The following is a 14,294-nucleotide window of genomic DNA, read 5'->3' on the forward strand; positions in this document are numbered from 1 at the left end:
CTCTTGATTCATATGTTCATGGCAGTAATGCAGATTCCATTTTTCACATTTTCACTCTTACATATAGCTATTGGATTTTTCAAGTCAGTATTCACACAGCAGTTTCTGCTATTTCATGTATTCCCCTTACATAGTCACTGGTGTGCATACCTTATCTCCCCATAGTGATGTTTTTTTAGGTTTTTGCACCCAGTTCAGACTTAGAATGGTGTTCCAAACGTTTTTCCTTATTTGTTAGTAGTTTTTCGTTTGTGAACCCTCCCCAACCACACCTATTGCCAATCCATATCATACGCATAAATAGCCTGGGTCTCAGCTTCCCATACACGGTAAGTTTTTTTTAACTGCATGAGAGGACACACACAAGCTAGGGACCCCAACGTAGAGAAATACTTTGGCGCAGTGTTGGGGCTCTATTGCATTGATCAATTCAGTAGCTAAATTTCTCTTGATTCATATGTTCATGGCAGTAATGCAGATTCCATTTTTCACATTTTCACTCTTACATATAGCTATTGGATTTTTCAAGTCAGTATTCACACAGCAGTTTCTGCTATTTCATGTATTCCCCTTACATAGTCACTGGTGTGCATACCTTATCTCCCCATATAGATGGCCTTCTGAACAGGGCACGAAAACTGTCTGCTCACTTCCGCCGTTCAACCTCCACAGCTGAGCGACTTGCATCGCTCCAGAAGTCTTTCGGCCTGACGGTTCATCGCCTGAAATACGATGTGCCGTCACGCTGGAATTCGACTCTCCACATGTTACAGCGACTGTGGCAGCACTGCCGAGCCCTGGTGCAATACGTCATGACGTATAGCCTGGACCAACGAGATGCAGAGGTGGGGCAGATTACCCTGATGGAGTGGTCTCAGATCAAGGACCTATGCACCCTTCTGCACAGTTTCGACATGGCGACGAGTATGCTTAGCGCATTATCAGCGGATGAGGGAGACCTTGGTCAAAGTTCAGTTGAAAGAGGTTGGGGGGAGATGTCAGAGGAAGAAAGAACGGTTAGCACCTCTATGCCACAAACACAGCGTGGACTTGGTCTGCATGGCTGCGCAAGACACATGAGCGCCTTCTTGCTGCACTACCTTCAACATGACCCTCTTATTGTCAAAATTAGAAGTGATGATGAGTACTGGCTTGCCACACTATTAGATCCCCGGTACAAGTCCAAATTTTGTGACATAATTCCAGCCATAGAAAGGGACGCATGTATGCAGGAGTATCAGCAAAAGCTGTTACTCGATCTTAACTCAGCTTTTCCACCAAACAACCGTGGTGCATGGAGTGAATCTCCCAGTTGTAACTTGACAAACATGGGACGGTCTCGTCATCTTCAACAGTCTCCCCGTACCAGCAGCACCGTATCTGGTGCTGGTAACAGCAATTTTATTGAATCTTTTCATAATTTTTTTAGACCATCCTTTGCAAGGCCACCACAGACAACAAGTCTGACACATAGTCAACGGCTGGAGAGGATGATACAGGAGTATCTCCAAATGAGCATCGATGCCATGACTTTGCAAATGGATTCTTGCCCATTTTGGGCTTCAAATCTTGAAAAATGGCCAGAGCTCTCCACTTATGCCTTGGAGATCTTGTTGTGTCCAGCTGCCAGCGTTGTCTCGGAACGTGTTTTCAGTGCTGCTGTGTGTGTGCTGACAGATCAGCGCACGCGTCTGTCCAGTGATAATGTGGACAGACTAAGTCATGGATCCACAAGGAATTTACTACCCCTGTGTCATCCTGGGGAGAGTAAATGCTTGTGGATTTGGAATGTGCTTGATGCAAATCAAAACATCCTGTTTGCAACTAGGGCACAAGTGCTGCCACTGAAGGGGTGGGTAACTGTGTGGCCCAATTTTTGGAAAAAAGGGAAACTCCGCTTGGAGTAACCCTTGCTTGCTGTGTTTTTAAAAATGATCCAAGATGAACAAATCATGGATCAGTAAGGTCTTTGCTACCTACCCCGGTGCTATCCTGGGGACAGTTAAGGATGGCGTACTTTTGAATGTGCTTGATGCAAATCTACCTGTGAAGAAGTGTACAACTGGGCACAAGTGCTGCCACTGAAGGGGTGTGTGTCTGTGTGGCCCAATTTTTTGAAAAAAGGGAGACTCCGCTTGGAGTAACCCTTGCTGTGTTTTTAAAAAGGAGCCAAGATGAACAAGTCATGGTTCAGCAAAGACTTTGCTACTGTCACGCTCCCCGGGTCCCCTGCCCTGCTCCCCGGCTCACCTGCCACGCTCCCCGGCTTCCCTGCTTCGCTCCCCGGCTCCTCTGTTAGGCGTCCTCCGCTCCACAGTCTCCAGCCCCCACCACCTGCGGTCCCCAGGCGGCCCGGTCCCCGCTCCCGGCGCCCGTCGGCAGCTCTGCTCCAGGCCGGCTCCCCTGCTTCCTATTCACCGCTCACTGCCCTGGCTTCTGGCACCCGGGCCTCGCGCATGCGCATTAGGGCGCGCGCGCGGTCATTGACCCTCTCTTAAAGGGCCAGCGTCCACTGACAGGATATTGAACACACAGGTACAGGGTATAAAGGGGTTTAATGTCCAAGTGGGCGGGGCCTGTTCTTCGTGTTTCCTAAGCTAGGAGTCAGGTCTCCTTGTGTCTGTGATATACTTACCTATCTCTCTTCTAGAGCCGCTCCTGCCTCGCCATCCGGTCCTGCCGATTCCCGTACCCCGAACGCTGACTGTCTGCCATCCCGTCAGTACATACCATCTCTGATCCCTGTGGTGATCCGTCCTCTCGCTCCATCGGTTCCGGACTCTGCCTGACAACATCTCGGCCTCCGAACCTGAGCTCCGTCACCCGGACTACCATCAGTGACTCCGTGGTCCCAGGGACTTCTACATTCCACTCTGTTAAACGGACTGTCCTGCTACCTGTAGTGCTCCGGCTACCGGACTCCTTGCCTTCAGTAAGGTGTTTGGCCCAGTGGATCCACTTCCTGGGTCTGCCCGTCCACCTGGCCCTAACAGCTACCTACCCCGGTGTCATCCTGGGGACGGATAAGGTTGGCATATTTTTGAATGTGCTTGATGCAAATCTACCTGTGAAGTGTACAACTGGGGCACAAGTGCTGCCACTGAAGGGGTGTCTGTGTGGCCTAATTTTTGGAAAAAAGGGAGACTCCGCTTGAAGTAACCCATGCTGTGTTTTTAAAAAGGAGCCAAGATGAACAAGTCATGGTTCAGCAAAGACTTTGCTACCTACCCCGGTGTCATCCTGGGGATGGTTAAGGATGGCGTATTTTTGAATGTGCTTGATGCAAATCTACCTGTGAAGTGTACAACTGGGGCACAAGTGCTGCCACTGAAGGGGTGTCTGTCTGGCACAATTTTTGGAAAAAAGTGAGACTCCGCTTGGAGTAACCCTTGCTTGCTGTGTTTTTAAAAAGGAGCCAAGATGAACAAGTCATGGTTCAGCAAAGACTTTGCTACCTACCCCGGTGTCATCCTGGGGACGGTTAAGGATGGCGTATTTTTGAATGTGCTTGATGCAAATCTACCTGTGAAGTGTACAACTGGGGCACAAGTACTGCCACTGAAGGGGTGTCTGTGTGGCCCAATTTTTGGAAAAAAGTGAGACTCCGCTTGGAGTAACCCTTGCTTGCTGTGTTTTTAAAAAGGAGCCAAGATGAACAAGTCATGGTTCAGCAAAGACTTTGCTACCTACCCCGGTGTCATCCTGGGGATGGTTAAGGATGGCATATGTTTGAATGTGCTTGATGCAAATCTACCTGTGAAGTGTACAACTGGGGCACAAGTGCTGCCACTGAAGGGGTGTCTGTGTGGCCCAAATTTTGGAAAAAAGGGAGACTCCGCTTGGAGTAACCCTTGCTTGCAGTGTTTCTAAAAATGATCCAAGATGAACAGATCTGGGATCAGCAAAGACTTTGCTACCTACCCCGGTGTCATCCTGGGGAGAGTTAATGCTTGTGTACTTTTGAATGTGCTTGATGCAAATCTACCTGTGAAGTGTACGACTGGGGCACAAGTGCTGCCACTGAAGGGGTGTCTGTGTGGCCCAATTTTTGGTAAAAAGGGAGACTCCGCTGGGGGAAACCATTGCTTGCAGTGTTTCTAAAAATGATCCAAGATGAACAGATTCGGGATCAGCAAAGACTTTGCTACCTACCCCGGTGTCATCCTGGGGATGGTTAAGGATGGCTTATTTTTGAATGATCTGGATGCAAATCTACCTGTGAAGTGTACAACTGGGGCACAAGTGCTGCCACTGAAAGGGTGGGTGTCTGTGTGGCCCAATTTTTGGAAAAAAGGGAGACTCTGCTTGGAGTCACCTTGCGGTGTTTTACATCATTTTAGAAGGGCATGCCATGCCTATATCTGTGTCTCCTCCTCTTTTTCCTTGTCCAGCTCTTTTGTTTTCGCATGAGTATATGTCCTTGTCACTTTCCCATGTGTTTGTGTTGTGTTGTGAGTTGTTTGTAACCTTTTGGACACCTTTGAGCGTGTTTTCTAGGTGTTTTTATGTGTTTGTGATTGCCTTCCATTGTTTTCTATGGGTTCGAGTGGTTCGCCGAACCGGTTCGCCAAACTGAACGCGAACCAGACCTCGGTTCGGCGTGCTCGAGCAGAACCGCGACCGGTTCGCTTATCTCTAGACATCAGGTGAACTGCGTAATAGATGCGCCAATTCTGGGACTGCTGCAGGCTGCTATTTTTAGGCTGTTTTTAGGCTGTGGAGAGCCCAATAACCATGGGCCACCCCAGCCTCAGATTACCAGCCCCCAGTTGTCCATTTTGTTTTGGCTGGGTATCAAATTGTGTAGGACCTAACAAAGTTTTTTTTAATTATTTATTTAAATAATTTAATTAAAAGAAATAGGTCTCTCGTGTTTTGATACACAGCCAAGATAATGCACACAGCTTGGGGCTGCAGCCTCCAGCTGTCTGCTTTATCTGAACTGGAAATCAAAATACAGGGCACCCTGTGCCATTTTTTCCAATTATTTATTTAATTTTACACTCTAATTCAGGAATCCAGACAGCTAGTGTGAGGTCAACCAATCGCAGATGTCAGCAAAGATGGTGGGTGGGGGAAGCAGGACTGTTACCAATCATAGATACTGTTACAGAGGGTGGTCAGGGGAAGCAGTGCATATACATGAATTTTACTGATCAGACTTTGAAGCAGTGTGAGAGCCATGGAAAGGCAAAAAAGTGTAATTCTCCTGCTTTAATGACCACATGTCATTTTGTTTTTTCACTAATGTGCTGCCCCCACGCCTTTAGAAGCCGGGCTTGAGGGATCCTCCAGACCCGGGGGTCACGAGGACACGCCAAATGAAAAGGGGTACGTAGTTGTACGGGCTTGGCCGTATTCAGTTTGTGACGCCACCCACGGTGTGTGGTGAAGTGGGACACCACCGCTGCTGTTGTGGGACACCTGGGGGAGATGTAGTGGCAGCTGGATGTTAACCCCTCTGTGGGTAGGGATAGTTGCCCCAGGACCCAGTGTCTCTGTGCAGGGTGTGGCGATGGCAAGGGCTCGCGCGCCCGGACGTACTAGGGGATGTTTGGTTACTCACAATTAAATGAATTACACAAGTCTTTTGGTAAACCAAGGTGCTGGTGGCCAGCCGCTGCGGCCGGTTGTACTCTGGTCCCCCATCCGGCTGGTGGTCACCTTCTTTTCCCTCTGCACTGTGTCTGCTTGTGTTGGACTTCCCGGTATGGAACATGGGAGTCCGCTCCCAGCTTGTTGTGTGCCTGAGGAGCTGTGTGCCCATCTGACGCTGACCCGTGGGATCTACAGGCCCTGGCGGTGGCCCTATACCTCTCTGTGGGTGGTTGTCTACTTTTCGGGACTTATTTTGGGACAGAACCTATAATCCTGACCTCAATCGGTTAATTAGCTAGGCCATTGGTTCCGGTCCTGGCTTCAGGGTCCGAGTACCCCCTCTATGCACGGTTTCCGGGTCAGGTCTCTGGTGTCGGTACCGGCGGGCTCCAACCCTGTCCCGGTCCACCTCGGATCTCCGGCTGCCATCTTCCCATCGCCTGCCGACAGAGACCACCATCTGCCACCTAGCCAAGGTACCAGGGCTCCAACCCTGGCACCACTCAACTTGAACTTCTTCTCCTGCTGGAGCTACACCTAGCCCCAACCTCCACTCCTCTCAACTTGAACTACAAACTTAATCTGTTTGTTTTCCCGCCCCGGGCTGTCTAGACCCCTAGGTGGGCATTTCCTAACCGCCTGGTCCCGCCCACTGGTGTGCCTGTCTTGCCCTGAGGGGGGTGATTGGGGTGTCAGGTCGGCTGTATGGAACCCTGTGAGGGAAGGTGTTGTGCGGAGGCCTAGTGTGTGACTACCTGGTTTTGCCAGGGCATCACATTCCCCCTTGGTTTAATACAGACCGTCCACGGGCTGTCCGACCACCAACATTTATTTAACAGGAACTGGAAATAGAAAAAGGAATAGTTTACAAGTATACTAACATTGAATACATGGGTTTCTTTCTTCCTTTACGGAATGCACATTGCTTAAACGTTACACATTTAAAACCGGGATGGGACGGCCCGGGTCCTTCTCACTACACCCCCACCCAAAACAACCTGCCCCTGATGCCACCGCTAAGCACTGGTGCGCAACCCTTGCCCAAGTGCAGGACAGGTCCGGGTGTTGCCATTGTGGGCCAGGTAAAAAGTTCCTTCCCCGGCAGTCTATCTCAAGGGTCCCACGACCAGGTGACCCCTGGTCCGGAGGGTAGTCACTGGTTTTGGTGGTGACTGGGCCTCGGCCGACTCTACCGCAGGCCCTTCCTCAAACCAGCCTCTCCAGAGACTGCAGCAGGGTGAGAAGGTTGGTCAGGGGCTATTTACAAGGCCCAATAGTTTTTGGGTTGGCTTTCCAGTCCAAAGCCGTGGTCCATTTTTAAAACTTTAACAGAACTTAAACGAGTAACAGTCCCAATGGGGACCGGTATAACTGAGGTAGCCGGAGTTCCGCTACCACTGCTGCATGGGGCCATATGGCTCTCTCGGCACCATGGGTTCAGCACCCCTGGACCAGCTGCAAGACATCCCGGAGCTCTTAACTTCTATCGGGAACGGAGGTGGTATAGCCCACTGTATGGGCTGCTCGGCTCTCACGGGCCCACACCACGGCCACCATTCTCCGGACCTCTGCTTTCCATTTTAGCACCTGCTAAAGCAACTGCGATCACACCCGGACACAGAATCTCACTAGCTCCCGCTCCAGCCAGGCAGTGGTTCCCATTGGTAAGCGATCTGATTTGTGTTCTTCCGCAGGAATCACCACTCCTCCTCGGGGCGCCGCCACTCCAGCGGTCGGCGCAGCTCCACCATCGGGATTAGGCGCAGACATCTTCCCTCTTCTCCCCCTCGGTCTTTTGCCAGCACTCCTTCATGCGGCTGGTAAGTTTTATTTTCGGCCACAGGGTCTTCCTTCCGGCCGTGTTCCCAGGGGGCGGGGTTTCAGCTTCGCGCCCCTTTCTCGGGGGAGAAGACGCTGGGCTGTAGTTTTTCACGCCTAAAAATGGCGGCAAAATGGCGACTTCTGGAAATTTTTCAACGGATCACCGCTGACTGTTCAAATCAAGGCGCACTTCCACCAGGTAGGTGGATGGGTTACAATCCTGTTCATGACGCCAGTTTTTGGGGTGTGCTGCCCCCATGCCTGTAGCAGCCGGGCTGCTTGGATCCGGACCCGCTGTGTGGCTCGAGGGATCCTCCGGACTCGGGGGTCACGCGGGCACGCCAAATGAAAAGGGGGACGTAGTTGTACGGGCTTGGTTGTATTCAGTTTGTGATGCCACCCACGGTGTGTGGTGAAGTGCGACACCACCGCTACTGTTGTGGGGTTGATGTAGTGGCAGCTGGATGTTAACCCCTCCATGGGTAGGGATGGTTGCCCCGGGACCCAGTGTCTCTGTGCAGGGTGTGGCTATGGCAAGGGCTCACACGCCCGGATGTACCAGGGGATGTTTGGTTACTCACAATTAAATGAATCACACAAGTCTTTTGGTAAACCAAGGTGCTGGTGGCCGGCCGCCATGGCCGGTTGTACTCTGGTCCCCCATCCGGGCTGGTGGTCGCCGTCTTTTCCCTCTGCAATGTGTTTGCTTGTGTTGGACTTCCCGGTATGGAACACGGGAGTCCGCTCCCGGCTTGTTGTGTGCCTGAAAAGCTGTGCCCATCTGACGCTGACCCGTGGGATCTACAGGCCCTGTTAGTGGCCCTGTACCTCTCTGTGGGTGGTTGTCTACTTTTTGGGACTTACGTTGGGACAGAACCTATAATCCTGCCCTCAATCGGTTAATTAGCTAGGCCGTTGGTTCCGCTCCTGGCTTCAGGGTCCGAGTACCCCCTCTGTGCACGGTTTCCGGGTCGGGTCTCCTCTGGTGTCGGTACCGGCGGGCTCCCACCCTGTCCCGGACTACCTTGGATCTCTGGCTGCCGTCATCCCATCGCCTGCCGACGGAGACCACCGTCTGCCACCTAGACAAGGTACCAGGGCTCCAAACCTGGCACCATTCAACTTGAGCTTCTCATCCTGCTGGAACTACACCTAGCCCCAGCCGCCACTACTCTCAACTTGAACTACAAACTTAATCTGCTTGTTTTCCCTCCCCGGGCTTTCTAGACCCCTAGGTGGGCGTTTCCTAGCAGCCTGGTCCCACCCACTGGTGTGCCTGTCTTGCCCTGAGGGGGGTTCAGGTCGGCTGTATGGAACCCTGTGAGGGAAGGTGTTGCGCGGGAGCCTAGTGTGTGACTACCTGGTTTTGCCAGGGCGTCACACTAAGCCTTCCAATAACACTAGTGCCAGTAGCAAAGTTGGTTATGGCGTTACTGTAATTGGCAACCAATTACCGCATGTTTTGTGGCTGAAAATCAGGTGCCAAACATGTGAGGAGAAGATTCGAAACTCATGAGGCAAATACCAAAATGCTCATCAAGTAACAGATATTGCAAATATCTTAATATTCGTGTGAGTAATGAATAGTGCCGAGTATATTCGCTCATCACTACTGTTAAGCTCAGTGATTCATTGTAGTGCATTCAACATGATGTCACCCCTGCAACCAAACAACAGGGACTCGGTCTGCAATAGAGACAAAGCAATGTACCCAGTGAGGGTGAAGACACATCAGTTTCTTGGTTTTAAAGGTAACAACACAACATAATCGAATACTCCAAAATATTATTTTCTGGATATTTTTGTGAAATTCATTGAACAACATTATTTTCTATTCATTAAAACATCAGTTGAGTACACGTTTTTCTGTAAATTTCCAATGTGAATGATAATCTTGGGGTCTCCAATAATCATGTTCTACAATATAAATTCAACAATAAGCCTAAAGGGGGCTTTACACGGTAGCGATATCGGTACCGATATCACTAGCGTGCGTACCCGCGCCCATCGTTTGTGCAACACGGGCATATCGCTGCCCGTCGCGCACAAAATCGCGCTCCCCCGTCACACGGCTTACCTGCCCTGCGACGACGCTCTGGCCGGCGATCCACCTCCTTTCTAAGGGGACTGGTCGTTCAGCGTCACAGCGACATCACACAGCAGGCGTCCAATAAAAGCGGAGGGGCGGAGATGAGCGGGACGTAACATCCCGCCCACCTCCTTCCTTCCGCATTGGCGGTGGAGGCAGGTAAGGAGATGTTCCTCGCTTCTGCGGTGTCACACACAGCGATGTGTGCTGCCGCAGGTGTGACGGGGTGTACAGCAGAGCAAGGAGAGACAACAGGCCGAGGATGATCCAACAGGTTTACTAACAGGAATACAGGAACAGCACACGACAAGTCCAAATAAAACAAATTCGGGGGCACCTCCTGATAATCCAAAGTGCCAGATCACGACGTAATAGTCCTTTTCAGAGTCCCAGAAATCCCACACAATCCACTGGACGGCGAGATCTGTCCACAGAATCAGATCTCGCTCCCTTCCTCTTCAAAACTCAGCTCCCATCTGCACTTAGAAACAGGAGTGTATTGTCTGAGCACGTGGGCCCGCCCCTCAAGGGTAGGGGTCTATGCAATGGTTGGGCCCACTAGAAGATTCTAGAAGGTTGGCTCCGAGATGTCTACAGGTTTGTGTAGTTGGCGTTATCCACTGCTTACGAAACAATGGGAAGTTCACCTGGCTGTATGGACAAGAGATAATTGCATTATGGACCCAGAAACACAGGAGATGGGGGGAAGGTATGGTTACTTACATCCCAAGACATTTCAAAGTGTTCAGTAAGTACAACCAAAGGAAAGTTGCATCACATCCTGACATAGTATTACAGCAAATACAGTGAGAAGGTAACATACATCACATGGCATCTTATACAAAAAGTATGGGATGGAGAAAAGCACACACATCATGACAATCCCTTTCCCTCCCAACTTGTGTACGTACTAGGGACCTCTACAGGTCGCAGGCATGGCTGACAGGACTCAAGGCTCCTCTTGCCTGGACAGTCCATCTGCATTTTGGTGTTGGCTGCCTCTTCTATACTGTATGGTAAAGTTATAGGGCTGCAGAGCCAGGCTCCATCGTAATAAGCGTCCATTGTCCCCAGAGATTCTGTTCAGCCAGGTGAGGGGATTGTGATCAGTAACCACAGTGAATTCTCGCCCATACAGATACGGCCGTAGTTTCCTAAGGGACCATACTACAGCCAGACATTCTTTTTCAACAGTTGCATAGGCCACTTCTCGGTCCAGCAGTTTCCGGCTGAGATAGGCGATGGGGTGTTCGTCCCCAACTGCATTCACCTGGCTGAGGACAGCTCCCTGTCCATAAGCAGAGGCGTCCGTTTGCACAATGAATCTCCTCTTGTAGTCTGGAGCCAGGACAGGATCGCAGACCAGAGCGTCCTTCAGCCGGTTAAAAGCCTCATCACAGGCTGGAGTCCAGATCACCAGCCGGGGCATTGTTTTTTTGGTCAGGTCGGTAAGAGGCTTGGCCACAGTGCTGAAATGAGCAACAAATTTTCGGTAATAACTGGCAGTGCCCAGAAAAGCCACAACTTGTTTCTTGGTTTGGGGTACAGGCCAGTCTCTAATAGCCTGGATTTTGGCAGGCTCAGGACGGAGCTTCCCTCCTCCCACTCTATGCCCTAGGTACTGGACTTCCCCCATCCCCAATTGGCATTTATCGGGTCGAATGGTTAGGCCGGCTGCAAGAATCAGGTCCAGAATAACGGCTACTTGATTCAGATGTTCCTCCCATGTGTGGCTGAAGACGGCGATATCATCCAAGTAGGCACAAGCAAAGTCACCACATCCCCGGAGGATCTGGTCTACCATTCTCTGGAAGGTGGCCGGGGCATTTTTCATTCCAAAAGGCATGCTTAGAAATTCATACAGACCAAAGGGGGTTATAAAAGTGGACTGTTCTCTCCCTTCCTCCGTTAGAGGGATCTGCCAGTATCCCTTACTGAGATCCAAGGTAGTGACATATCGGGACCCAGCCAGTCGGTCTAGAAGTTCGTCAATACGAGGCATTGGGTAAGGATCGCTGACGGTATGGTTGTTTAGTCGCCGATAGTCCACACAAAATCGAGTACTCCCATCCTTCTTGGGTACTAACACCACAGGGGAGGCCCAAGGGCTATGGGAGGCCTGGATTACCCCAAGCTGTAACATCTCCTCCAGTTCGTGCTGCATGGTGTTTCGAACTGATTCAGGGACCCGGTAAGGAGCCTGTTGTATGGGATGGATGCCCTGAGTGTTCACATGATGTTGGGTGACGGTGGTTCGACCTGGTTGGGATGAGAAAGCAGCCCGTCTCTGTTGAAGCACTTCCAGCATCTGGATTTTCTGTAAGGAATCCAGGTGATCTCCCAGGGGAACCTGTTCCACAGTGGATGGGGCTCTCGCTGCTTCCACGAGATCAGGTAGAGAGTCCTCATCCTCTTGATCATCTTCAGAAGCCAACCGACAGCTTGCTATCATTGGAATGTTCCGGTCATGATACTCCTTAATCATATTCACATGGACAGTCTTTTGTCTTAGCCCCTGATCATCTAAAGCAAGAAGGTAATTGGTATCATTCAGTTTTCTGAGAACCCGCACATACATCATGACTGCAGGAACGAGGAACAACATCGCTAATGAGAGGTAAATGATTTTTTGTTTTAGAATGACCTCTCCGCGGCAAACGATTTTGGCCGCTTTTGCGATCGTTTTAGGTCGCACATAAGTGTCACAAGCTGTGATATCGTTAATGACGCCGGATGTGCGTCACTAACGACGTGACCCAGACGATAAAACATTAACGATATCGTAGCGTGTAAAACCCCCTTAAGTTAAGGCCCCATCACACACAGAGATAAATCTTTGACAGATCTGTGGTTGCAGTGAAATCATGGACATATTGTTCCATTTGTACACAGCCACAAACCTGGCACTGATTGTCCACAATTTCACTGCAACGACAGATTTGCCACAGATCTATCTCTGTGTGTGACAGGGCCTTAAGAGTAACAAAGATAAGATCAATACCAGGTAATGCCAGGAAATATATAGGGACATTCCAGATGAGAAATGTATAGAAAAGTTTGAAATTTGATACAGCTATTGTAGCAGGATAATACTTTGTTATGACAGATGACAAGTTCTTTCGTCAGCATTATCACTAATGAGTTACATGATACTTGATTTTACAGTACATTTGAAGGAGAATCTATTAGCAAGTTTTTGTTATATAACCTGAGTTTTACATGATGTCATGACAGAGATCCTGATGCCAGTGATGTTTCACTTACTGGCTTGTGTGTTTCAATAAAATCAGTGTTTTATCAACTGAAAATTATCAATGCATGACTAGTTGTCTCTTGGCATGTAATTCTCCTACTCTTTATAATCCCGCCCCAACAATGGTTGGCAGTTTTTTGTCAGTATACAGTACACAGAAAGCTACCAATTAGTCGTATGGGTGGGGTTATACACAGCTCAATATTTATAGAACTGCTAGATCTGCAGAAGAGAAAACAGTGATTTTATCAAAACTGCACCAAACAGTTCAAAGTGGAATCATGGTCTCTGCCACTACATCATACTCCTATCAGATGACGTGGCAAAAACAGAAAAATTTACTTGAATGAATTTGAATGCTATAACAGAATGGTTTTGCATCTCCGAAGAGGGATTTTTTCTCATTATTTATCTTGTCTTCTGCTTGTGCTAGGAATCCATTTGGACGAACTGGTCTTAAAGGCAGAGGACGTCTTTGTTGGTTTGGGCCAAATCACGCTATTCACCCTATAATTACACGGTATGTTAATATATGACTTTTTAATAACATTTATATCCAAATAAATTAAGTGTGTCTACTAGTTCACAGTATTACTTTGCAATGAAAATAAAATGGAGAGTAAATAAAAAGTGAATTGCCTCCTCTAAAATGATTCTGGCTCTAATGCGGGCGTCATACGGTACGATCTATCGTGCGATCACCCCCGTCGTACCCGCCCCCGTCATTTGTGCGTCACGGGCAAATTGCTGCCCGTGTCGCACAAAGTCGTTAAACCGCCGTCACACGTACTTATCTGCTGAGCGACCTCGCTGTGGGTGGCGACCATCCTCTTCCTTGAAGGGGGAGGGAAGTTCCGCATCATAGCAACGTCACACAGCAGCCGACTAATAGAAGCAGAGGGGCGGAGATGAGCGGGACGTAAACATCCCGCCCACCTCCTTCCTCCCGCATAGCCGGCGGGAGCCGCGGGACGCAGGTAAGCTGTGTTCATCGTTCCCGGGTGTCACACGGAGCAATGTGTGCTACCCCGGGTACGATGAACAACCGGCGCCATTAAAAATGAATGATTTTTTAAAAATAAGCGACGTGTAAAATGACTCACGTTTTGTGACCGATTCTGCATCGCTCAGAGGTGTCACATGAAACGACATTGCAAACAATGCCGGATGTGCGTCACGAAAACCGTGACCCCGACAATGCATCGCACGATAGATCGTCTCGTGTGACGCCCGCATTAGTCTTTTGTTATTCATTGTTGTCAAAAAGTATTTTCTCATATTCGTTATATACATCTGACCGCTTCCAGACATTAGACATACCGCATGTTTTATTTGTAAATGTACAGTATGGTGATCATATGGACTAAGGAGCTGTGTCTTCATGATCACCGCTGGGAGCTCAGCTTTACTGGCAGCTCAGGTGCTGCTGCAAGAGCCAGGGTATCAGTGAAACCACCAATTACATAGATAAATAGATAGATAGAGGTAGATAGATAAATAGATAGATAGATGTGTACTGCCCCGTGCTCGGCT

The 14,294-nt window shown here is 49.5% G+C and overlaps 1 protein-coding gene across 5 annotated transcripts in view; it reads left to right on the forward strand.

Annotated features, from left to right (window-relative positions):
* TRPM2 (transient receptor potential cation channel subfamily M member 2) overlaps positions 1-14,294 on the forward strand; it is a 2,537,250-nt gene that overhangs the window by 1,979,139 nt on the left and 543,817 nt on the right. For all 5 annotated transcript variants that reach the window (XM_075317785.1, XM_075317788.1, XM_075317787.1 and 2 more), the window contains one exon: positions 13,195-13,281. In XM_075317785.1, coding sequence (XP_075173900.1) covers positions 13,195-13,281 — 87 coding nt within the window. The remainder of the gene's footprint in view (positions 1-13,194; positions 13,282-14,294) is intronic.

Source organism: Anomaloglossus baeobatrachus, chromosome 7 (assembly GCF_048569485.1).
Source record: "Anomaloglossus baeobatrachus isolate aAnoBae1 chromosome 7, aAnoBae1.hap1, whole genome shotgun sequence".
NCBI classification, from domain to species: Eukaryota; Metazoa; Chordata; class Amphibia; order Anura; family Aromobatidae; genus Anomaloglossus; species Anomaloglossus baeobatrachus.